At 39.9% G+C, this 24,045-nt stretch overlaps 2 protein-coding genes across 4 annotated transcripts; one reads left to right on the plus strand and one right to left on the minus strand.

Annotated features, from left to right (window-relative positions):
- Positions 1 to 213: 213 nt before the first annotated feature.
- Positions 214 to 4,552, plus strand: Tmem126a (transmembrane protein 126A). The gene is made up of 4 exons (XM_032893223.1): positions 214 to 339; positions 2,559 to 2,752; positions 3,657 to 3,771; positions 4,322 to 4,552. Exons 1-4 carry the CDS (start codon positions 224 to 226, stop codon positions 4,512 to 4,514), a joined length of 618 nt encoding a protein of 205 aa, XP_032749114.1. The 5' UTR covers positions 214 to 223; the 3' UTR covers positions 4,515 to 4,552.
- Positions 4,553 to 5,497: 945 nt separating this feature from the next.
- Crebzf (CREB/ATF bZIP transcription factor) lies at positions 5,498 to 11,819 on the minus strand. 3 transcript variants are annotated; one of them, XM_032893220.1, is made up of 4 exons: positions 10,244 to 11,819; positions 9,955 to 10,032; positions 8,840 to 8,908; positions 5,498 to 7,138 (listed from the first exon to the last, which is right to left on the minus strand). In XM_032893220.1, exons 1-2 carry the CDS (start codon positions 11,305 to 11,307, stop codon positions 10,017 to 10,019), a joined length of 1,080 nt encoding a protein of 359 aa, XP_032749111.1. In that variant the 5' UTR covers positions 11,308 to 11,819; the 3' UTR covers positions 5,498 to 7,138; positions 8,840 to 8,908; positions 9,955 to 10,016. The 3 variants fall into 3 exon arrangements, with proteins under 3 accessions (XP_032749111.1, XP_032749110.1, XP_032749112.1); XM_032893219.1 differs by having other exon boundaries at positions 5,733 to 8,908; XM_032893221.1 differs by having other exon boundaries at positions 5,733 to 8,908; positions 9,955 to 11,819.
- Between the last annotated feature and the right edge of the window lie 12,226 nt (positions 11,820 to 24,045).

Below are 24,045 nucleotides of genomic sequence, written 5' to 3' on the forward strand. Positions count from 1 at the left end.
ACAGGCATGACACCATGTCTGAATTAAATCAGTTTGTATCTGTTTCATGCTCATAGTAATTGCTTAGGAAACCAAGATTGTGGAGTGTCTGTCTTGTGCTATTTTTCATGTTCAGGCTTCTGTTATGCTTAATTGGGAGAAGGGAATCTTTTGCTGTATGCCATATATACATTGACCTTTCAGATTATAAAGTTAATCTACAACTCTTACAATTATTTTTTAAATGGGATTGTTGTTTTTTAGGTCCAACATGGAAGGTCATAAACCAAGTACTAACAAAGATGATTTAATATTTAATATCATACCCAGAAAAATTAAACAACTTCCAGAATCAGACAGGTAAGATTCCTTAGTATGTTTTTACCAAAATTTTATAAGATTATCTTAAATTTGAAGAATTGTGCATAAATAACACAGGATACCAAAGGAAACTGCGCTGTATTTTTTGCTTTGATGGGAAAAAAAAAAACCTGAAACCCAGAGACACTAACCATTTTGTGCACTGTATAACTCATTGTGGAAGCTGAAACTTAGAACTCATCTTTGGAAATATATAATTGATGAACCCACCTTTCCATTCAGCTTTTAGGGTGATGTAAAACTATGAATCCACTTACAAATAAACTTAAAAGACCTTTTCATGTTACCCTATCTCTTATCTTCTCAATGTATTTCTATATGCTTACCTTTAGTAAGAGTACCATGGAATATTTTGCTAGATGGAATGACAGAGAAATGAATGTTTAAAGACCTTTAAGATGAAAAGGATAATTTAAGAAGCATGCTGATATTGAAAAGGTAGTATAGGCAAGTCCAGTGCACTTCCACAGACTACTCATACCTTGTCCATCAGAAAGTCTGAGTGGGTTAGTTACAGTAAGGTCATGTTGATCTGGGTCTATGCACCTCTGCGGAGGTCAGAGGACAACTTTCAGGAGTCTGTTCTGCCCTTCCGTGTGGGTCCTAAGTATGCAACTCAAAGGTTGTCTGTCAGGTTGATTCTGCCCAGTCATGAAACCTCTGAGAAGAGGAAAAGGTGTAGGAAGAACAGGATCATAGAAGTGACTAAGCCAGAATCTGTCACATTTGAGGAAACATACAAGAGGTGCTTATAATAGGGTTCCGAGAATGAAAAAAACCAACCAAACAAACAAACCAGAGCCAACTAACTTTACTGTCTATTCCAGCCAGTTTGAGTTAGAGGCACTGGCAAAGTAGGTACAGACAGCTGAGGTAGAAAATGCATCTTCGGGTGTGGAAATCACACCAATTCCACTTTTGGTTGGCACTTCCCATCTTCTAAGAGAGAACCTTTAATTGAGTGGCCGTTAAGAACTTGATAAATCTACGCTGCTGTGTGTCTCTCACCACCACCCTACCTACATAGACACCTCCATTTAGTTGTTTCCTAAGAATCAGAACAGAGCACTTACACGAGGTACGGGAAGCTGTAATGCCTAGTGTAAGAAGTTAGAAGATGACTGAACACAGGAAGAGATCGGGCTTCCAGTGGGATCTTAATCAAATCAGCGAGGATCACTGGAAACTGAGCTGAAACTCAACTAAGATTTAGCTTGCAAACAATAGAGATGTTTCATTTTAAAACCACAGCAGATTAACAGTATAGCTGGGAAACAACCAAGTGTTCTTTTCAAATTTCAGCTCCACTATATCTGAGCATGGTTAAAATAGGGGTGAGTCCTATTTCATGGCTTTTATCTATTAAATATTTGTAAACGTGCTCAAGTTCCCATTTCTTTAACCCTACAAAATTGAGGCTTCTCACACTGGGGCTGTAGTTCTTTAATAGTTTTCTAATTCCTGAGCCATCTTTAGACTTCTGAAAACCTCAACTTCAGTCTCTTCTCACATAGCCAACTATGAGAACCTCCAAAGCAGAATGCAGTTTTCCTTGTGTCTTTAGCAACAAGGCACCTTTACAAAACTGGTTCTCAGTGAATGAAATGAAAGCATGATCTTACAGTGTGCGACACTTCAGTAGTGATGACTTAGAAGAGTTTTAAAATAAATAAAATTACAGAACCTAGTGGAGGTGAAAAATGGGAAACATGAAACAGTGGACCATACTGCAGCTCACAAAACAAGCAGTGAAAACATATAAACTACCTAGCATAGCCTCACTATAACATGCAAACACACTAACTCTGTTACATACAGATTGAATGTATATCTGAAGTTGTTTATAGATACAATGGGTTTAAGTTGGTAATTAATAAATAGTACTACCTTAGAATGTGTTGTGCTTTTAAGTATTATGAGAGCTCAAGAGCCAGGCATCTTCCTCTTCAGAGCTGTTTCCTGTTACATAATTACTGGCAAAGTTCTAAATAGTTCTTTACTAAAATCACAAAATGCATACAGCTAGTGCCATTGTCTCAAGCCTTTTTAGAATTGAAATGTCAATGTGAAGCTATAATTTTATTTTGGTTTTATGATCCTGCAAGGGTTAAGTTTGTCTGATTCTTCCCAGGGTACTGATAAGTTCTCTAACATACCTGAGTAAGAGAACTGAAACAGGTTATTTCCCTCATCCTCAGGAATCTGCTTGAATATGGATCAGCATATATTGGACTTAATGCTGCTTTTGGGGGCCTAATAGCAAACAGTCTATTTCGGCAAATTTTGAACGTGACACAAGCTCGAGTAGCTTCTAGCTTGCCAATGGCTGTGATCCCATTTTTGACAGCAAACCTGTCCTACCATAGTTTTGTAAGTTTACCTTTGAGTACAGGTATGTTTTATTTCATTATCATCCAAGCCTGCATTTATACATACTATATACACTTATATATACTTCACTCAAAACTGAAGGATTAGAACCAAGTAGGTGTGAGCTTTAATGAAGTGTTTAGGGAAGACCAAATCTATTCAACAACTGATTCAGCTTAGGTCTGCCAACCAACCAGTGAGTACATATCCACAGCCGTCAGCCACACACTTCCCTGACCTGAAGCAGCATTCCCAGTGCTGCCTTTGTTTCTTGTTAATTTGCACATTATATGCAAGTTTTCTCTTTTTAGAAAGATGTTTTTATTTAGGTATGTGTTTTGTCTGACTGTACATTTGCACACCAGGTAGTGGTACTGGACCCCATATACTAGTTACAGATAAGGGTGAGCTGTCACGTGGGTGCTGGTAATTGAACTCAGCACTTAGTGCCATTGCTCTTAACTGAGATCTCTCTCCAGCCCTGTATGAAAGTTCTTTAAAGTCTAAGTATGTTGTGGGAATACAGCTCTGTAATCTCTGAAGTACTATGTGCATTGCAGCATTTAGCAAAATGAAAGACATTGTGTCCCATGTGTCCTGAATGAGTATTGTTAGGTGTTCTATATGCATGACCCTTCTTATTAAAAACAGATAGGGGGAAGGGGGTCAATTTTGTGTTTTCTCCTAAATAATAATCCAAATTTCTGAGAATCCAGAGTCAAGATTTGTTTTCCTCTTTATCAGTATTTCCTATCCAAGGCCTTAATACATGCTAAGCATGTATTCACACCAAGCTACAGTCCATCCTCTATAATTATTCCTTTGACATGATATGCACCATTTTTGCTGTGTCACTGAAAATAAAATGTGAACCTTATATTCTTCAAGTCACATTTGCTTAAATATCATAATCACGTATTTCCTAGGTAATTTGAACTGTGAAATCTGTACGACAACACGGGGTGCACTAGTTGGTTTTGTTCTGGGTGGTCTGTACCCCATCCTTTTGGCTATACCTGTGAATGGGGGCCTTGCTGCCAGGTAGGACTATGTTCTTATTTAAAAACCCTCAATTATACGACTGTCTAAAGAACTCTGAATTTAAAAAGAGCAAATATATCCTTATGTTAAGTCATTTCAGGAATTTTTAAGATATTGTCATGCTGTGCCTATTGGTGTTCAGTTCGGGTCACTAACCTTTATTTGTATATTAAATGCTTGCTACAAAACAAGCCAGTGTGAGTGCTGTAGGTCTAGCTAACAGCTGTACTACATATAACATTGAGAGTTTGTGTGTTTGTCCTAAAGGAATAAATAAGCTATCAGAAAACTGCTACCTATAAGCCTTCCACAATTCCAGTTACTCTTGAATTCTTTTAGCAATATATTCTGTGTAGTTTTGGAGGGGAACTAGACAAAGACGCACAAAAAAGCCGAACCATTTTTTAAGACTAAGACACAAAAGAGAATGGCAGTAATCAAAGTGTCTATGAAACCCAACAACGAATATATACCAGTAAGAAGACTGTATATATGTTTACAAATAACTTACAATAGATTTATGTTTGATCCTTAATATGCTTTCTTACAGGTATGAATCAAGTCCTCTACCACAGAGGGGAAACATCTTCAATTACTGGATTACTATTTCTAAGCCTGTCTTTAGAAAAATGTTATTTCCTACTTTACTTCAGACTGCTTTTGCGGCATATCTTGGGTCTAGACAATATAAACTCCTCATAAAGGCCCTTCACTTACCTGAACCTGATTTAGAAATTCATTGATTTGAAGCAAATATGTACAAAAATAAAATGTTGAAAATAATCTGCCTGCAATATTAAAAGTATACTTGTAGGTTTTCACAAGGTACAACTCTGACCTGCAATTAAAGACTACACAAAATGTGGAATTCCAATAAAAGCTACCAAAGGGGCATAGTTGTGAGACTGGGAGTGTAAATTAGTGGCAGACTGACTATTAAAACATACATGAGGTCCTGGGTTTAATCCCTAGCTCAACAAACAAGAATTGAGCAATTTCTCGTTTGCCCAATGCTATTTCTTATCCATTCCTAATACCACTCCTTTACACTAAAGCATTTAGTTTGGTAGAAAACACAAGAAGAAAAAACTATCTACAGAGTCACAATCCTCCCAAAGCCAAAATGGAAAGTATTTTTTCTTAATTTGGGGTGTTGCCTCATAAAGGATTAATCCCAGCCTATAGCCTGTGAAGCTACAGAATTTAGAAAGTTATCATCGAAGCTTCTACCTACTATGGAGTACTTTAGTTCCTCCTCCCCCCATGGATGGTGCTGAGCAAGTAAACCTCAGTTACTCAGAGGAACCTCGCTCATTTTACTTCCCTAGCACAGCACCAGCTTTACCCTTACTATTCTGTTTTCTGAATTATGTTTGCGGAGTCATTTCCTTAGATCATTTTTTTGTTTCTGGAGTGATCTGTATTCTTCCCAAGTGTTTCATATCCTTGTTTAAACTACTACTTTTTGGAATTAGAATGAACACTAACAATTCCTGTGATCACAAATCCTGCATTGTTGGTATTATCCACTAACTGCACAGAGCTTCTAAGATCATGAAATATGGATACAGTCTCGGTAATACACACTACATCAATTCTCCATAAAGTAAGCTAGTAACAGAAGAGAATACTAAAGTCTAGAACCATACTAAGTATGGTTTCCTTTACAGTACATCTAAACTATTCCTTCTAAATACTGGGCCTTGTTGATTTAGAAAAGGCAGCATTTTTGGATGTGTTAAATAGGCTTTTATTGAAAGAAAAAAATACCATGGCGTGCCTAGCAAGTGGGAAGAAAAGGCAGGGCCTCAGGTTTGAGGCTAGCTAGTGATTTCTCGTCCAATGCAAGACCCTTGTCTCCATCAACAAAACAAGGTCATTACTAAAATATTAGTCAAATGTAGCAGTTTTCAGAATGCTGTGACTTGTTCTTTCAAAAAACACACAAAATGTATTCTCTATTCAGTTTTTTTAAAAGTATAATCATGAGGGAAGGAAGTTTCCAAGAGAAAGGGAAGGTGTTTACAGTATCTTGCCCTAGGTTAGTTATGTGATTTCTTTTGCTTTCTTTCTAGAGTCCCCATGATTTAATGTTTTACATTTAGAACTGCAATGTAAAAATGTGCTTTGTATATGATTGCCTACTTTACAAGAAATAATAGCAAAAGCAAAGGTTTTCTGATACAAAGCTGCCCACCTACATTCTCACTTTTAACTAATGAGTAATTCAATTGATCAAAGTAAAAATAATATAATTACTACATTAATTTCTTAGGTAATACAGATGGTATATAATCAACTTAGTAATTCAGAATCTAATGATATAACAAAGCTGCTTGATAAGTGCAAACTGTTTACTATGCTAAAACTGTCCCAGCACATTTTTATGTTGCAGTTCTAAAAGCAACCTGAATGAATTTTGAGTATCCAAGTTACAGTGTAAACTAACTATTTCATATCATCTTCCTCTTCTATCTGCATATTTCCCAAATGAACCAAAAAAAATAAATAGCTAAGTCTAGACCGGATGACAAATGCATTAGCATATTCCAACAATAATGAAAAATGACTGGTTTCTGAGTGCTTTTTTACTTATAGTAGGAAATTAGCCTTTCTCATCCAGAATATAAAGATCCTTACAGAATACTCCAGAAATTTTAACACAGACCAATAGAAACTCTATCATTCATCAGAAACTTGAACACATTCAATGAGATCAAGTACTCAGAAGATCCAAGATGCCAAACCCTGGGATTACACACATGCTCTTGATACCTTAAGTTAGCACCCACACATTGTCTATCAGAATCACTTTTTCAAAACATACAATCAATGCATCTATTTTAAAACACTAATCTTTTAGATACAGACTTTATTCTACTCAACAAGGTGTCTGTCTTCCACAGCGGCTCTTTACATTTCCAGAAATACACTCGAGAGGTTTGTGATCACTGCTAGCCTATTTATGTCATTCTAACCCACTAAATCTAATGTCCTTGATTGTGTAAAATCTAATGTTTCTTGATGAAACTATAATTCTCTTCTCCAATTACAATTTTTTAAAAGTATGTGATAAATTTAGTGTTATTGCCATGAATGGGGGAAAAAAGGTGTAATTCTGTTCCAAAATTAACTTAGTCTCATGGATCTCTATTAAGTCTTTCAAGCATTCCAGAGAATCTTTTCATATCTCCATTTCTGGAAAGTGTAATCAGTATAGAAGTAATTTGGGACCTTGGAAATGGCATTCATGTTTTTCAGCAGATGCCAAATTTTTGACCGACATGGCTCCCACAATTACTGTTACCATCAGTCCAGTCAGTTAACAGGTTGTAGGAAAAGATTCGTTTTTGCAGATACTGCTAAGCTGTTTAAAGAGAAGAGAAAAAGATTAATTTAGCGAGTATGAAATGTACAGATATTTAAAATATTTTGAATACTTTGTTGGATATATATCAGAGGTGTGACTACATTTTTTAACAAACATACTTTTAAGTATGGTTAAAAAAAGGACAAAAACTTAAGTCACTATGATAGAAATACTATGCCAATATGTGTTAGTCAATTAATGTATGAATATTAACTATCATAGGAAGACAGGTATTTAAAAGCTACATTCTTTGGTTTTCTATCATTTTTACACAGGGAAAAATCAGGAATAAAACCTGAAACAGTTCCCCAAATACTAAATTGTTCTCAATCATCACAGTAAATACACCCAAACCTGAAAATTTCAAAGCAATCTATTTTATATTTCAGAACTCTCTATCAAAATACTAATCCACAACACAATTTTCTAAAAATAGTAAGACAACAGTTTTATATTAATAACTTTTTTAATTAACAAGTAGTGAACAGGACACTTAAGATACTGTTTACTACACACTGAAATAAACAACTGCTGTAAATTAAGAAACCCAAACATTTACAGTAAAATGTGCTTACACATAAATATGATCAAATTTATTTAAAGGCCCTGATAGGTCCTAATACATGCAGTTACCATGTAAAAACAAGACCATGAGTTGATGCAAAAAAATGACAAAAATCACTGTCACCAAAACTAGAAAAGAAACAATGAAATGGAAACAGAAAAGACAGTTAATAAGACATAGGGACCTAAGAAAGCAGCTTTAAAAATAGGACACTAATCTTGCCACTGCTGAGACTCCTAATTCTCCAAACTGTCATTTATAAAATGACAGTTTAAACTCTGTACTTGGAATATCAAAACATCCCAATTCAGAAACTGATTCTCCCCAAGTTCACACTTCAAATGTAGGAAAAGCACTGAGGTTAAGAAAATATTCCACAGAAATGGCATAATCTTTTAGGAAAACAAACTTACTGCTTCCAGAACCTTTTGATTAAGTCTATATTTACAACAACCATTTTTCCTATTTTCATCCATTACTTTCCAATGTCATGTTAGAGATGAATAAATTCTTTGAGCCCATAACTGAAAGATCAACAAACCTGATTTTATTATGACACCATATTTTTGTCATCGGTTCTGCACAAAATTATATACAAAGAAATATATACAAAAATGTTCAAGTATTAAATTTCAATTCAAGGCTTCTGTTTCAAAAGCTACATTTAACATACTTCAGAAAAAGCACAAATTAGTCATTTGAAATAAATTTCCAACTACTTTTGGTTTATATATATATGTATATATATATAATTCAGTAGGCACTAAAATCCATGCAGCTGCATTGTAGGGGCTTGTTCCTACCCTTGTAGAAGCAGGTCCGTCACTCCAAGTTGTGAGTTTGGCTACTACCCATTCATGCTCAAGTGCAGTAGATAATTTTACAAAATGTGATATACTGAAACCAGAGACTAATGTAGGTCTCAAAATCATATTATCTAGCAACAAAACATTTACAGTTAGTTGTGCAAGAACAAGATTCCATTTCCATAACCAAATAACAAAATAAAACATCTTATGTGTAAGATAACTTACATCTTTGGACTGCTGGAAAATACTTAATTATGAACATTTTAAAAATAAAAGACAGCAGAAGCCCTGATATTACCTCTGTTTCCTTATTTCTTATACTACCTTTTAAAATAAAGCAGGAAATGTGGCCAGCAGCTGGTCCCGTCTCTTCTGCCCCAACAGCTGTATCCACTTTAGCACAAAGAAAAACAAGGATGCTAAATACGGATATCCTTTATCAAACAGTGATGTTTCACAAAGAATTTAATATATCTCTTGCATTTCAGAGCATCAGAACACACATTTAGACATGTGGACAATAAACAGTTATTTCAAAGGAAGAAAGATGTTTCCATCTTTGGAAAAACAGTATCAATCATATAATTAATTTTAAAAAGTATTTTTAAGTAGGACAAAAGTTTTAGAAATAGGGAGAAGATTCTTTGTGAAGCCTCACTTTACATGTTTTCATTCACATTTCACAACCTTCAATATCTAATAATCGTACAGAAATTTAGCTTAAATTTTAATACAACAAAAATAAATACTTTCAACAATTTCTTCATACTCATTGATAGGTATACTGTGCTGGTCCTCAAAGAAACATTTCATTTATCGTCTTCTAATTAAAACACAAATCTGATGGGTAAATTAATTTCCATCTTCTCAAGTGGTGAAATATTTGGATCTTTAAATAGATTGTATTTCTACATTTTCTACTGAAAACTAGAAGGCATTCTTAAGTATTTTAGGAGATTTGTCATCTCCAGAAAAATACCACATTTGCGCATGCCTCAATACTTATTGTCAACCTTTGAAAAGTTGCTCTACAATTGGAATTCCAATTTGCACCTCGTACAACTCGGAACTTCCATTCAACTTCACCTGTTTCACTGTCTCCAAACTGTATCTCTATTAGCAGGTTTCAGTGTACAGTTGGAACCGATGTCATCCAAGGCCATGTCCACACTGGGGACAGAAGAGCTAGGTACACGCAAAACTCTGAACAAGGGGACACATTTAACAGCTATTTCAACCATTAGCAACTTAAGTACATTAATGACCAGCACAAGTCTGTTTCCAGGGTGGACAAGGCCCAAATTAAGATTGCCCTCCCACCTTTAAAAAGAAAAAAGAAACAAACAAAAAAGGTATCACACACACACATTGAGATGTTTGCCCATTAAATTAGGCTAAGCAGCAGAGCATGAGCGTTACGTGAAGAGATGGATCCTTACCAGGTTGTGAGGCGGGAACGACTGTTCTGTAACCCCTACAACGGAGCCTGGCAGGAAGGAAATCACCTAAAAAAGAAACTGTCAGAGAGATTTAATAGTCACAGGTTATCATTAGGAGTTGGTTACAGTGTCACATTCATGCTTTTAGCTAAACACTTAAAAGACTTAATATTACTTTTTTTCCGCCTCTCAAATGCGTCCGGTGAAGATGTCCCACTAAGGTGTTTTACATGGTGTAAGGGTGTAGAAAGGGGTAAACGCGGATAAAGAGCAGATTACTTGACCCTACATTTTAAGAGAAGACGACGCCTTCCGAGCGCACGCCGAGCAGAACTCCACCGACACCTTATCCTTGTCCACATGGAGACACACTCCTCCCGCCGCGTCGTCCTCTTCCAGCAGCTCCTGAGGCTGCTTCCCAACCGGCAGGGCGTAGTCATGGTCACCGGCGGGCGAGTCTCTGAAGAGTGAAGTGGTCAGCCGCAGTCCCACGCCGCTCAGCCGGCTCAGCAGGCGAGCCAGTCCGGTCTCGTTGGCCAGGACAGCCCGTAGGTAGCGACTCTCCTCCTGCAGTGCTTGCACCCGTTTGCCCAGCTCCCGATTCTCGGCCCGCAGCTCCTGGTTCTCGGCTGCCAGTCCCCGGACTCGACTCTCCAGCCCCATCACATACTCCTTCTTCTTGAGCCGATTAAGTCGGGCAGCGGCCGCCGCCGCCTTCCGAGGACTCTTAGTCGTCGCCTGGTTGTTGTCGTTGGTGCCACCGCCTCCTCCCGGAGACTTTCTCCGCCTCTTTTCCCCGCCGCCGCGGTCGCTGCCGCTGCTGCAGCCTCCGATGCCATTTAACAGCCTCTGCAGCAAGTCAGAAAAGCGCTGCATCTCTGCGGCCGCGGTCTCGTCGTCGTCGTCCCCCCTCAATAGGCCACCACTATCCGAGCCTCCGCCGGACGAGGACAGGGGCCCGGGCGAGCTGAGCCCGGGCTCCAGGTGCCAGTCCGGTTGCCGAGGGTCCAGCAGATCGGCCAGCTCCAGCCCGGAGAGAAAGTCCATGTCCTCCTGCTCTTCTTTGGGGACCATAGCGATCGCGTCCTCCTCCTCCTCCTCCATCTTCAGTGGCGAGGGCGCGGGCGCGCGCACGGCCACGCTGCCGCGACTCCCCCTCCGGGCCTCCGGCTCGCCCCGGTCCCCCTGAGGTTGCTCGCGGTCAGGGGATCCGGGCCTTGACGTCTCCGCCCCCGCGGCTGCCCCAGTCGGGTCCCGGGGAGGCGCGCGCGTGGCGGGCGGCTCCTGGCTGTCGCGGCGGCTCGGGAAGTCGCGGCCCGAGGCTGCCAGCAGCTTGGTCAGGCTGTGCCTCATGAGGCTGAGCGGCGGGCCCGGGTAGGCCGCAGCCCCTCAGACCCCGGGCCCCCGCGCGCAGAGCCACAGCGCCGGGCCGACCACAGGCGCCGGGAAGGTCTGAGTGGCCTCCCGCGGCCGCCCAACCCCCCGCACGAGGCGGGGGGGAAGGCAGTGGAAGCGCGAAGCGGCGAGGCCCGAGAGGACTCGGCCGCGCCACCCAAACAGCGGCCTGGCCGGAAGTTACTCTCTCCCCACCCCGCCCACAAAAACGCGCTTCTCTCCAGCCAGAGTGTCGCGAGATTCCGAGCGCTTTCGAGGTGCAGTAACTCCTGCTCTGCGGTGATGTCATAGGAGCCGCGGCAAAAACAATAAAACCTAGGTTTCTACCCCCAAATGCAGCGGTGCTACCCAGTACCAATCTCCGCAACCCAATACTTGAAGTCTAGACATATTTGACACACCTATATAAAAAGCTATTTTATGAGCAGTTTTATTTTTTGCTGTTTCTCTCTAGACGGCAAGAAAAACAACTATGGAAATAGTCCCCGCTAAAACAAAAGGCTAATCTTCAAATCTGAGAAACACAGTCAGGTACTAAACCCTAGGCGACATTCAGAGGTCCTTAGTCTCAGAAAATGATCATTCATAGCATTGTTACTGCTATTATTGTTGTCATCAGACCAATTTTATTTTATCATTTATTTATTTGTTTTTGTAACAAGGTCACTGCAGTATTAGCTTACTTGCCAGGAGTGGTTGGTTGGTTTGTTTATTGGTCTCTTGTTTTGCTGTTTTTCTTCTGCTTTTTTTTTTCTTTTGTCAAGCCACAACAGTTCCTTATCCTTATCCTTTTAAAATACCAACTTTTTGAAAAGACCAAGTCTTGAAGAAAACACTACTTCATTTTTAATAAAATTTAATTCATTTTTAATAAAATTCTGGACCCGTGGTTCTGGATTGCTCGTGCTGTTTCTCTGGTTTCATCCAGCATTTGAGAGCTGAAACGTTTACAAATGCTCTACAATTTAACGAAACACCACACCTTAGCTCCTGTTTTCCAAAAAAAGCTAATGAAAGTACAGATGAACTAGAGAGAGAAGGGAGGTTAGTTGCTGAATAAAATTGCATGAAAGCATGCTTTAATTAAGTTCCATGTAAATTAGGATTCCTGTCAGTTTGCGTTCGAGCCTGTGGAGACACACACACACACACCCCAGTGCTAGCGCAGGGGTCGAGGGGATGGATGTAGCTTCTATGGGGTCTTAGGCTGGCCTCTGCTAATTAAAGAACTAAAAGCAGGAAAAACTCGAACATAATCAGCTATTAAAAATGAAACACACACACAGAGATTGGGGAGTTTAGTGTTCTTGGTGGACTGGGATCTGTCCCCCTCCTCCTCCTCCCATTTTGAATGGATGAACTTAAGCAAAGAAAGAGGAACCTACAGGCCCAGCCACATCTTCAAGTAAACATTTTCAGGACCAGCTTCAACTAGGCAAGAGAAAAGGAATTACATGGCTTTGTCACAGGTAAGAGTGGTGAGGAAGAAGCCCGAGGGGGCGATCTTTATTATTTATCTGTGGCCCCTTCCCCTGTGTGCCGCCCATCAGGCAGCTGTCGGCTTCCTGATTCCTTAAAGCACACTCCACCTATTCGCATGGGGAAAGTGATGTCAAGACAAAACACCTGTTCCCAGAAGAAAACAGAGGAGAGGGTTTATTTTTGTGCTAGATAGACCTTGGCCCAGAAACATATGATTCAGGATGCTCTGAATGACAAATTCCAACTTAGAAATAGTTTCATAAAAGCTACAGAAGAAAAGAAAGTCATAAATCAGGGCATTTTTTCAAATAGGTAGGTACATTCACACAAAGTGAGGGAAGCCCTGTCACGGTTCTCAGATGTGCCCGACAAAACCCCAAGCTTTGGGGTGAGTGGTAGCTTCTGATCTGTTAAACAAATATTTTCCCAACAGTTCTACAGTTTATAGTTAAAAGGATATAAACCCAGGCATAGAGGTGGACGATGAATTAACATAAGGCAACTAAAAATAGCCCAAGATAGTTTCCTACTATACAGGTGACATCCCAGCTCTGCACATCGTGAAGGTGTAGCCTGTCTTTCAACCCTGTGGAATCTTTAACATAGAAATGTGATGGGTTTTATTTTTTCTGGGAAATTCAGTTCATAGTATACATAATGACACTAGAATAAATTCAGCACTGCCAGATAAAGATATTTCTAACCTTCCTTCACCTCCAAACTTAATTTGCATATCAACAGAGGACCTCAAGTACAAGCCTAGAAAAAGACAATAGAGGTCTGCAACAATACTGGCCTAGTTTGAACCTGGCCTTAAAAAGACAGAGGAAGTCTCCTGCCTCATAAACTTTACAATAAAAGGCCAGAACCCAGAGCAGAGGACTCTCCCACCTCCTAGCTCGGATAGGAGCAGTGTTGGCTTTCGAATGCAGAACGGTACTCACACACATCAAGATGCTGTACTCTCCTGCTTGCCTTCAGCACAGGTGTCTTGGGGCTGAAACTGCCATCTCTGTTCAACTAGATACTTTTGCCTAAGTCAAAACTCAACATCATTGATGAATTTATTATGTTTTACTGTATTATGAAATTTGGCTTACATAAATACACACATATACGTGTATGTGTGTGTGTGTGTGTGTGTGTGTGAATTAAGAGCTTCCCTAATAGATTAAGAAGAAGCAGAAAAATTAAAGCAAAAGTTTAAGAGAAAAAGTACTCAAAGCAAGAAAAGCCTCTCCCCAAAATACTTATTCCTCTTTCTCACCTCTCCTGAGCACTTCTCCTCCTCCTCCTCTTCCTTCCCTTCTTCCTCCCCCTCTCCTTCCTCCTCCTCTTCACACTCTCCTTCCTCAAAGTTGTCTTGCACTTCTGGCTATAGTGATCATTGCAAATATGATTAGCTAATGTAGAGATGAATTAATAGAGATCCCCAACCTATACCAACTGAGTCTGTACAATCAGAGATTTTTATGTTCACAGACACATACTCTTTCTTCCATTTTGACATGAACACCTTGTGGACAACTTTCACATTGTTGTACACTCACGTGTGAATAGAATATCGTTTCCTGGACTTTCCATTATATTTTTTCCTTTTTTTTAAATTAGATATATTTCTTTACTTTTTCTTTTACATTTCAAATGTTATTCCCTTTCCAGGTTTGCTGTCCATAAGCCCCCATCCCTTCCCCCTCCCCAATATGGGTATTCTCCCCATACATTCCCCTTACAGCCCCCCCATATTTCCCCTGGACTGGAAATCCAACCTTGGAAGGACCAAGGGCTTCCCCTTCCACTGGTGCCCCAACAAGGCTATTCTCTGCTACATATGCAGTTGGAGCCCTGGGTCAGTCCATGTATAGTCTTTCAGTAGTGGTTTAGTCCCTGGAAGCTCTGGTTGGTTGTCATTATTGTTCTTATGGGGTTGCAAGCTCCTTCAACTCTTTCAATCCTTCCTCTAATCCCGCCCCCCCAAAGGGGTCCTGTTCTCAGTTCAGTTGTTTGCTGCTAGCATTGACCTCTGTATTGGACATGATCTGGATGTGTCTCTCAGGAGAGATCTATATCTGGTCCCTTTCAGCATGCATTTTTTAGCTTCATCCATCTTATCTAGTTTTGGTGGCTGAATATACATGGGCAATATGTGGGGCAGGCTCTGAATGGCCGTTCCTTCCGTCGCTGCTTTAAACTTTGCTTCCATATCCCCTATTATGGATATTATTTTCCCCCTTTAAGAAGAAGTGGGAGCATCTGCATTTTGGTCACCCTTCTTCTTGAGCTTTCAGTGGTCTATGGATTGCTTCATGGGTATTCAAGCTTTTGGGCTAATATCCACTTATCAACGAGGGCATACCAAGTGTGTTTTTCTGTGATTGGGTTACCTCACTCAGGAAAATATTTTCTAGTTCATTCCATTTGCCTATGAATTTCATGAAGTCATTGTTTTTGATAGCTGATTAGTGCTCCATTGTGTAGATGAACCACATTTTTAGAATTCATTCCTCTGTTTAAGGGCATCTGGGTTCTTTCTAGCTTCATGATATTACAAATAAGGCTGCTATGAACATAGTGGAGCATGTGCCCTTGTTGTATGTTGGAACATCTTTTGGGTATATTCTCAGGAGAGATATAGCTGGGTCCTCAGGTAGTGGAATGTTCAATTTTCTGAGGAACCTCCAGACTGATTTCCAGAGTGGTTGTACCATTTTTGCAATCCCACCAACAATGGAAGAGTGTTCCTCTTTCTCCACATCCTTGCTAGCAACTGCTGCCTCCGGAGTTTTTTAACTTAGTCATTCTGACTGGTGTGAGGTGGAATATCAGGGTTGTTTTGATTTGCATTTCTCTGATGACTAAGGATGTTAACATTTCTTTAGGTGCTTTTTTGGCCATTTGATAATCTTCAGCTGAGAATGTTTTGTTTAGCTTTATACCCCATTTTTTAATAGGCTTAACAATAGATTATTTGACTCCCTGGAGTCTAACTTCTTCAGTTCTGTGTATATTTTGGATATTAGCCCTCTATCAGATGTACTATTGGTAAAGGTCTTTTCCTAATCTGTTGGTTGCCATTTTGTCCTAATGACAGTGTCTTTTGCCTTACAGAAGCTTTGCAGTTTTATGAGGTCCTATTGTCGATTCTTAATCTTAGAGCATAAGTCATTGGTGTCTTGTTCAGGAAATTTTCCCCAGTGCCCAAGTGTTCAAGACTCTTCCCCACTTTTTCTTCTATTAGTTTGAGTGTATCTGGTTTGATGTGGAGGTCCTTGATCCACTTGGACTTAAGCTTTGTACAGAGTGATAAGAATGGATTGATTTGCATTCTTCTACATGCTGACCTCCAGTTGATATTTTGATTTCTTCCCTTCCAATTTGTATCCCTTAGACCTCCTTTTATTGTCTGATTGCTCTGGCTAGGACTTGGAGAACTTTATTGAATAAGTAGGGAGAGAGTGAGCAGTGTTGTCTAGTCCCTGATTTAAGTGGGATTGCTTCAATTTTCTCTCCATTTAGTTTGATGGTAACTACTGGTTTGCTGTATATTGCATTTACTATGTTTAGATATGGGCTTTGAAAGTCCTGATCTTTCCAGGACTTTTATCATGAAGGGATGTTGGATTTTGTCAAATGCTTTCTCAGCATCTAATGAAATGATCATGTGGTTATCTTTGAGTTTGTTTATATAGTGGATTACATTGATGGATTTTTGTATATGAAACCATCCCTACATCCCTGGGATGAAGCCTACTTGATCATGATGGATGATCGTTTTGAGGTGTTCTTGGATTCGGTTTGCAAGAATTTTATTGAGTATTTTTGCATCAATATTCATAAGGGAAATTAGTCTGAAGTTCTCTTTCTTTATTGGGTATTTGTGTGGTTTAGGTAGAAGAGCAATTGTGGCTTCATAGAAGGAATTCGGTAGCGCTCCATCTGTTTCAATTTCGTGGAATAGTTCGGGTAGTATTGCTATGAGGTCTTCTATGGCGGTCTGGTAGAATTGTGCACTGAACCCATCTGGGCCTGGGCTCTTTTTGGTTGGGAGACCTTTAATGACTGCTTCTATTTCTTTAGGAGTTATGGGGCTGTTTAGATGGTTTATTTGTTCCTGATTTAACTTTGGTACCTGGTCTCTGTCTAGAAAATTGTCCATTTCCTCCAGATTTTCCAGTTTAGTTGAATATAGGCTTTTGTAGTAGGATCTGATAGCTTTTTTAATTTCTTCAGATTCCGTTGTTATGTCGCCCTGTTCATTTCTGATTTTGTTAATTTGGACACACTCTCTGTGTCCTCTCGTTAGTCTGGCTAAGGGTTTATCTATCTTGTTGATTTTCTCAAAGAACCAGCTTTTGTTTCTGTTGATTCTTTGTTTACTCCTTTTTGTTTCTACTTGGTTGATTTCAGCCCTGAGTTTGATTATTTCCTGCCTTCTACTTCTCTTGGGTTTATTTATTTCTTTTTGTTTTAGAGCTTTTAGGTGTGCTGTCAAGCTGCTGACATATGCTCGCTCCTGTTTCTGCAGGCACTCAGAGCTATGAGTTTTCCTCTTAACACAGCTTTCATTGTGTCTCATAAACTTGGGAATGTTGTATCTTCATTTTCATTAAATTCTAAGAAGTCTTTAATTTCTTTCTTTATTTCTTCCTTGACCAAGTTATCATTGAGTAGAGCATTGTTCCACTTCCATGTATATGTGGGCTTTCTGTTGTTATTATTGTTATTGAACACCAGTCTTAGCGTGTGGTGATCTGATAGGATGCATGGGATTATTTCTATCTTCCTGTATCTGTTGAGGTTTGTTTTCGGACCAATTATATGCTCAATTTTGGAGAAGGTACCATGAGGTGCTGAAAAGAAGGTATATCTTTTTGTTTTAGGATGGAATGTTTTATAAATGTCTGTTAAATCCATTTGGTTCATAACTTCTGTTAGTTTCTCTATGTCTCTGTTTAATTTCTGTTTCCATGATCTGTCCATTGATGAGAGTGGGGTGTTGAAATCTCCTACTATTATTGTGTGAGATACAATGTGTGCTTTGAGCTTTAGTAAGGTTTCTTTTATGAATGTATGTGCCCTTGCATTTGGAGCATAGATATTTAGGATTGAGAGTTCATCTCGGTGGATTTTCCCTTTGATGAATATAAAGTGTCCTTCCTTATCTTTTTAATGACTCTTGTTTGAAAGTCAATTTTATTTGATATTAGAATGACAACTCCAGCTTGTTTCTTTGGGCCATTTACTTCGAAAATTGTTTTCCAGCCATTTACTCTGAGGTAGTGTCTGTCTTTGTCTCTGGGGTGTGTTTCCTGCATGCAGCAAAATGCTGGGTCCTCTTTACGTATCCATTCTATTAGTCTATGTCTTTTTATTGGGGAATTGAGTCCATTGATGTTGGGATATTAAGGAATAGTGATTGTTGCTTCCTGTTATTTTAGTTGTTAGAGGTGGAATTATGTTTGTTTGTCTCTCTTTTGGTTTCATTACAAGGAAATTATATTCTTGGTTTCTGTACTGTGTAGTTTCTCTCCTTGTGTTGGAATTTTCCATCTATTATCCTTTGTAGGGCTGGATTTGTAGAAAGATATTGTGTAAATTTGGTTTTGTCATGGAATATCTTGGTTTCTCCATCTATGTTAATTAAGAGTTTTGCTGGATATAGTAACATGGGCTGGCATTTGTGTTCTCTTAGGGTCTGTATGACATCTGTCCAGGATCTTCTGGCTTTCATAGTCTCTGATGAGAAGTCTGGTGTAATACTGATAGGTCTGACTTTATATGTAACTTGACCTTTTTCCCTTACTGCTTTTAATATTCTTTCTTTGTTTTGTGCATTTGCTATTTTAACTATTATGTGACAGGAGGAATTTCTTTTCCAGACCAATCTATTTGGAGTTCTGTAGGCTTCTTGTATGTTTATGGGCATCTCTTTCTTTAGGTTAGGGAAGTTTTCTTCTATAATTTTGTTGAGTATATTTACTGGCACTTTAAGTTGGAAGTCTTCACTTTACTCTATGCCTATTATCCTTGGGTTTGATCTTCTCATTGTGTCCTGGATTTCCTGTATGTTTTGAGCTAGGAGCTTTTTGCCTTTTACATTATCTTTTAACAGTTGTGTCAATGTTTTCTATTGTATCTTCTGCCCCTGAGATTCTCTCTTCTATCTCTTGTATTCTGTTGGTGATGCTTGTCTCTACGGCTCCTTGTCTCTTCCTTAGGTTTTCTGTATCCAGGGTTCTTTCCCTCTGTGCTTTCTTTATTGTTTCTATTTCCGTTTTCAATTCCTTCACCTGTTTGGTTGTGTTTTCCTGTAATTCTTTCAGCGATTTTTGTGTTTCTTCTCTAAGGGCTTCTACTTGTTTACTTGTGTTTTTCTGCATTTCTTTAAGGGAGTTCTTTATGTCTTTCTTAAAGTCCTCCATCATTATCAAAAATGTGATTTTAAATCTAAATCTTGCTTTTCTGGTGTCTTTGGATATTCGATATTTTCTTTGGTGGGAGAACTGGGCTCTGATGATGCCAAGTAGTCTTGGATTCTGTTGCTTAAGTTCCTGTGCTTGGCTCTAGCCATTGGGTTGTCTCTGGTGTTTGCTTGTCTTGCTGTTTCTGAGAGTGACTTGACTGTGCGGTAGGCCTCTGTGTCAGCACTGCTGTAGAACTGTTTTCCTGTTTTCTTTCAACCTTTTCTGAGAACAGGTGCTCTGCTCTCAGGTGTGTTGGCGCTCCTGGAGATGTCTTCCAGCTCTAGGCACACGCAGGTATCAAAGTGTCCTGCCCCTGATTGTTCCTAGGTCCTTGCACCCAGGGGGCACAATTGGCACTATGTGATTCCCTCTTGGGTCTGGACTGTGGGCAGAGGGTCATCTTCTCTGACTTCTCAGGAGTATCCTCACTTCTGAGGGTCCAGCTCTCTCCCCCACAGGATTTGGGGGAGCTGTTTGGCCGGTTCAGTTCGGTCCTGGGCACAGACCAGAACTGTGGGTCCTGGTGGATGTCTGTTCCTATATTCCTGTGTCCAGAGGCACTGTGCAGTTTCCCTTTGGATCTGGGACGTGGGAAGAGGTGTGCAGAAGTGGCAGTCTGTCCTGCAGTCTCAGGATGTCTTCTGCACTCTAGGGTGTTGGGCTCTCTTCCCCCACAGGATTTGGGTGCAGGGAACTCTTTCCATTATTTTTATTCAATGAGTTCATGCTCATAGCACTGATGCAGTGAATTCTTCTTATAAACATCACTGTACTTTGGGCAAATATTGTGAGGGTGGGGGCGGGGGTCTGCAATTACCACAGCAAGCAGAGTAATGTAGTTCAGTTTAATACACTTGGTAGTCAGTGTTGATTCAAACTTCAAGAGTATGATCTCAGAGTATGCATTTTAAAGTAAAACACTTAGTGAAAAAATTTCCTGGTAATAATTAATACACAACAATATGACATGCGTGACATCTTCCATAAAGAGAGATGTCTTAGATAGGGTTTCCATTGTTGTGAAGGGACAACATGACCAAGGCAACTCTTATAAAGGACAACATTTAATTGGGGTTGTCTTACATTTTCAGAGGTTCAGTCCAATATCATCATAGTAGGAAGCATAGCAGAGTCCAGGCAGGGTCCAGTTGCCCTATGGAAGAAACTCAAGAGTTCTACATCTTGATCCCAAGGTAGGCAGAAGGAAGCGTGTCTCAAAGCCCAACACTGACACACCTTCTCCTACAAGGCTACACCTACTCGAACAAGGTCACACCTCTTAATAGTGCCAATCCCTGGGCCAAGCATATTCAAACTACCACAATAGATTTTATAGATTGATAGAGAAAAACAAGGTCAAAATAAGGGTCTAGAGAAGGATCCATTGTGTCTCTGCCATATGGTGTAAACGATACCAGGTTATTAACCACATTTGCTCACAGCTTTCTGGGAGAGAACACATTATGTCTCTTTGAAGAGACCACAATGTTTAGTTAATATTTCTGGTTCCCCTAATGCTTATCTGCGAGCACAAGGACTTCCGTGCTTCCCACACATTTAATTATTTTTACTGTAACTCTTCCAGGATAAAAACACACTGAATTCATACAGACAGTTTTTTGTTGCTTTTTAATGAAAGGCTCTATCTATGTCTTGCTGGAAAATGGATCTAGGACTTCTTGTGTGCTAGGCAAGAACCCTATTAATTGAGAAACATCAACAGCTCTTAAATTCTTAACTGAGATTTCTGTCCTCTTCTTTTTTGCTGATCGGGTCAACAAATTTGGAAGCAAAATAGCTCCATTTTTATTGTAAGTTGTTGCAGGATATTTGATCACACTTCGAACTCCAAGATTGTGTTAATTACTGGAAAAAGAAAAACCTGCTCTGACAAGGGATCATATCCAAAGACCTTCTTGTTGGTATCAAGAATTGCCTTCAGCAGTGACACCATTTGGTCACTATTGCCATGGCAATGGCATACATTCCCAGAAAACCTTTTGGCTCAATTCGCAACCACACCTGGGAGTAGTTACATCATATTCTAAATAAAAGGCAGACATCTTCTGATCTCTCTCTCTCTCTCTCTCTCTCTCTCTCTCTCTCTCTCTCTCTCTCCTCTCTTCTCTCTTTTCTCTTCTTCCTCTCAACCCCTTCCTTTTGTCTCATTCTCCCATTAAGAATCATGTTGGTTTGGTGTGCTTTATCTGGATGGGCACGGGCTGATTTTTAAACAACACTTCTAGGTCTGTGAAATCTAGCTGGAATGATACATCTTTAATCTGGTTGAAATGCAGACAGGGTCTTAGTACAAACCTTTAATCCCTAACAATGAAGGTAAAGTTAGTTTATAGAAGGAAGTGGCCATGTTTAAAAATGATGTCTAATTGAGTGGCAGACAAAGTGATAAATCAGAGAAGGATCTGACAGATCAGTCAGAGATAGAATACTCCCAACTATCGTGTGACTAGCACAAACTTAAAAGAGCAGCACAGAGAGAGGAGGCAGTTTTACTGAGACCGTTTTAGAGAGTCAGGTTGCAGGTAAGACAGAATGAGCTCAAGAATGAGAAGGAGCCAGAAGATTAGAACAGATTGCCAGAGTTAGTTTGAAGCCAGGCAGAGCAATTTAGTCAGAAGCTGAGAGAAGCCAGATTTAATCAGTCAGCTTGGAGAGGAGTTAGGACCAGAACAGAGGAGTTGAAACAGCAGGCCAGACCTAGAAAGGGTGAGTTTATTTAGCAGTAAGTCTCTGAAATGAGAATTACATCTGGTGAATAAAAGATCGGGATGGTCAGGGAAGTATTTTCTAAGGAGATATTGAAGCTGAAATCCAAAGTGGGCAAGGAAAGGAGACAAATGAGCAGCAAGAAGAGAAATAGTGTGCAACAAACATCTCAGCATCTGCGATATCGGCAAATGAACTAAGGACGTGATTATAAATGCACAATGATGTCATGGGCATCCTGACTGTCATTACAATCCTTGTAAGTGTGTAGCAAGCAAGCAATACAAAATGAAAATCAATGAATGGCAGGCAGGAGATCAATATTTTCTTTGTCAGCCTTCTTTGTTTTCCCATAACACAATCATTTTTTCCGCTACTGTGAGATCTCTAGTTCTTCAACAATAAACTTCTCAGGAGAAGACTGTAAACTCTTCTCTGAGACACGTATATGTAAAATTTTCATTTGGGAAACTAGAAGACAAAGGTGGTATCAGAGCTTGATGGATTCACAGAAGACTTCAGCCCACTATAAGGAAGGTAATAATTGTTAAGGATATGGACCCATCCATCTTAATCCCTCAAACCTACATGAAAAAAATGGGAGATTTACAAAGCTAACACTTGAAATAGGGTTGTCATGGCGGCCTAGTATGACTACTGTCCTTATAAGATTAAAAAGTTGCAGGGGTAAGATTGGCAACATCACTCAGCAAGTTCTTGCTGTATAAGCCCAGTGATTGTGTTTAATCCCCACAAACCACATGAAGGTAAAAGGAGAGAGCCAAACACAGTTGTTCCTTGACCTCCGTCTACACACTGTAACACTGGCCTCTCCCCCTGCATATCACACACACACATACGATGAAAATAAATAAAAGTCTTTCCATTGTAATAAAAAGTTAATGGGTTGGGGACTTAGCTCAGTGGTAGAGCGCTTGCCTAGCGAGCGCAAGGCCCTGGGTTCGGTCCCCAGCTCTAGGGGAAAAAAAAAAGTTAAAATAAGAAAATAAGAATGAAAACATTTTTGAGATCTGGAGACTTAGCTCAGTTGGTAGAGTCCTTGTCTAGCACCTGGATCACCCTTGTTTGACCTTCAGAGCCATATAAATGGGGCAGGGTAGGGCGCACCTGAAATCCTGCATGGAAAGGGTTAAGGCAGAAGCACTTCAGGGCCAGACTTGGACAACAGGAAAATTTTTGAAGCCAACCTAGGTTATGTGAAACTGTCAAAGAAAGTGGGTAGGGTGGAGGAGGAAGCCACAAGAAAAGAACAAAGAAATACAATGGGAGAGGCTGACTAGACAACTGGGGCAGCAAAAAAAAAAAAGAAAGAAAGAAGTACAGTAGCCATGAAAGTTAGCACATCCTTGCTAACAGCTGGTTTCTGGTTTTAGCTCCTAGAATGGAGGCAGTTAATTTCTGTCCTTTTTTTTTTTTTCTCCATCTTTATTAACATGGGGATTTCTTATTTACATTTCTTTTTTTTTCTCATTACTTTTTTTTTTTATCTTTACTAACTTGAGTATTTCTTATTTACATTTCAATTGTTATTCCCCTTCCCGGTTTCCGGGCCAACATCCCCCTAATCCTCTATCCCTTCCCCTTCTATATGGGTGTTCCCCTCCCCATCCTCCCCCCATTACCACCCTTCCCCCCAACAATCATGTTCACTGGGGGTTCAGTCTTGGTAGGACCAAGGGCTTCCCCTTCCACTGGTGCTCTTACTAGGCTATTCATTGCTACCTATGCAGTTGGAGCCCAGGGTCAATCCATGTATAGTCTTTGGGTAGTGGCTTAGTCCCTGGAAGCTCTGGTTGCTTGGCATTGTTGTTCATAGGGGGTCTCAAGCCCCTTCAAGCTCTTTCAGTCTTTTCTAAGATTCCTTCAACTGGGGTCCCGTTCTCAGTTCAGTGGTTTAATGATGGCATTCGCCTATGAATTTGCTGTATTCTGGCTGTGTCTCTCAGGAGAGATCTACATCCAGTTCCTGACAGCCTGCACTTCTTTGCTTCATCTATCTTAT

This window comes from Rattus rattus, chromosome 2 (genome assembly GCF_011064425.1).
Source record: "Rattus rattus isolate New Zealand chromosome 2, Rrattus_CSIRO_v1, whole genome shotgun sequence".
NCBI lineage: Eukaryota > Metazoa > Chordata > Mammalia > Rodentia > Muridae > Rattus > Rattus rattus.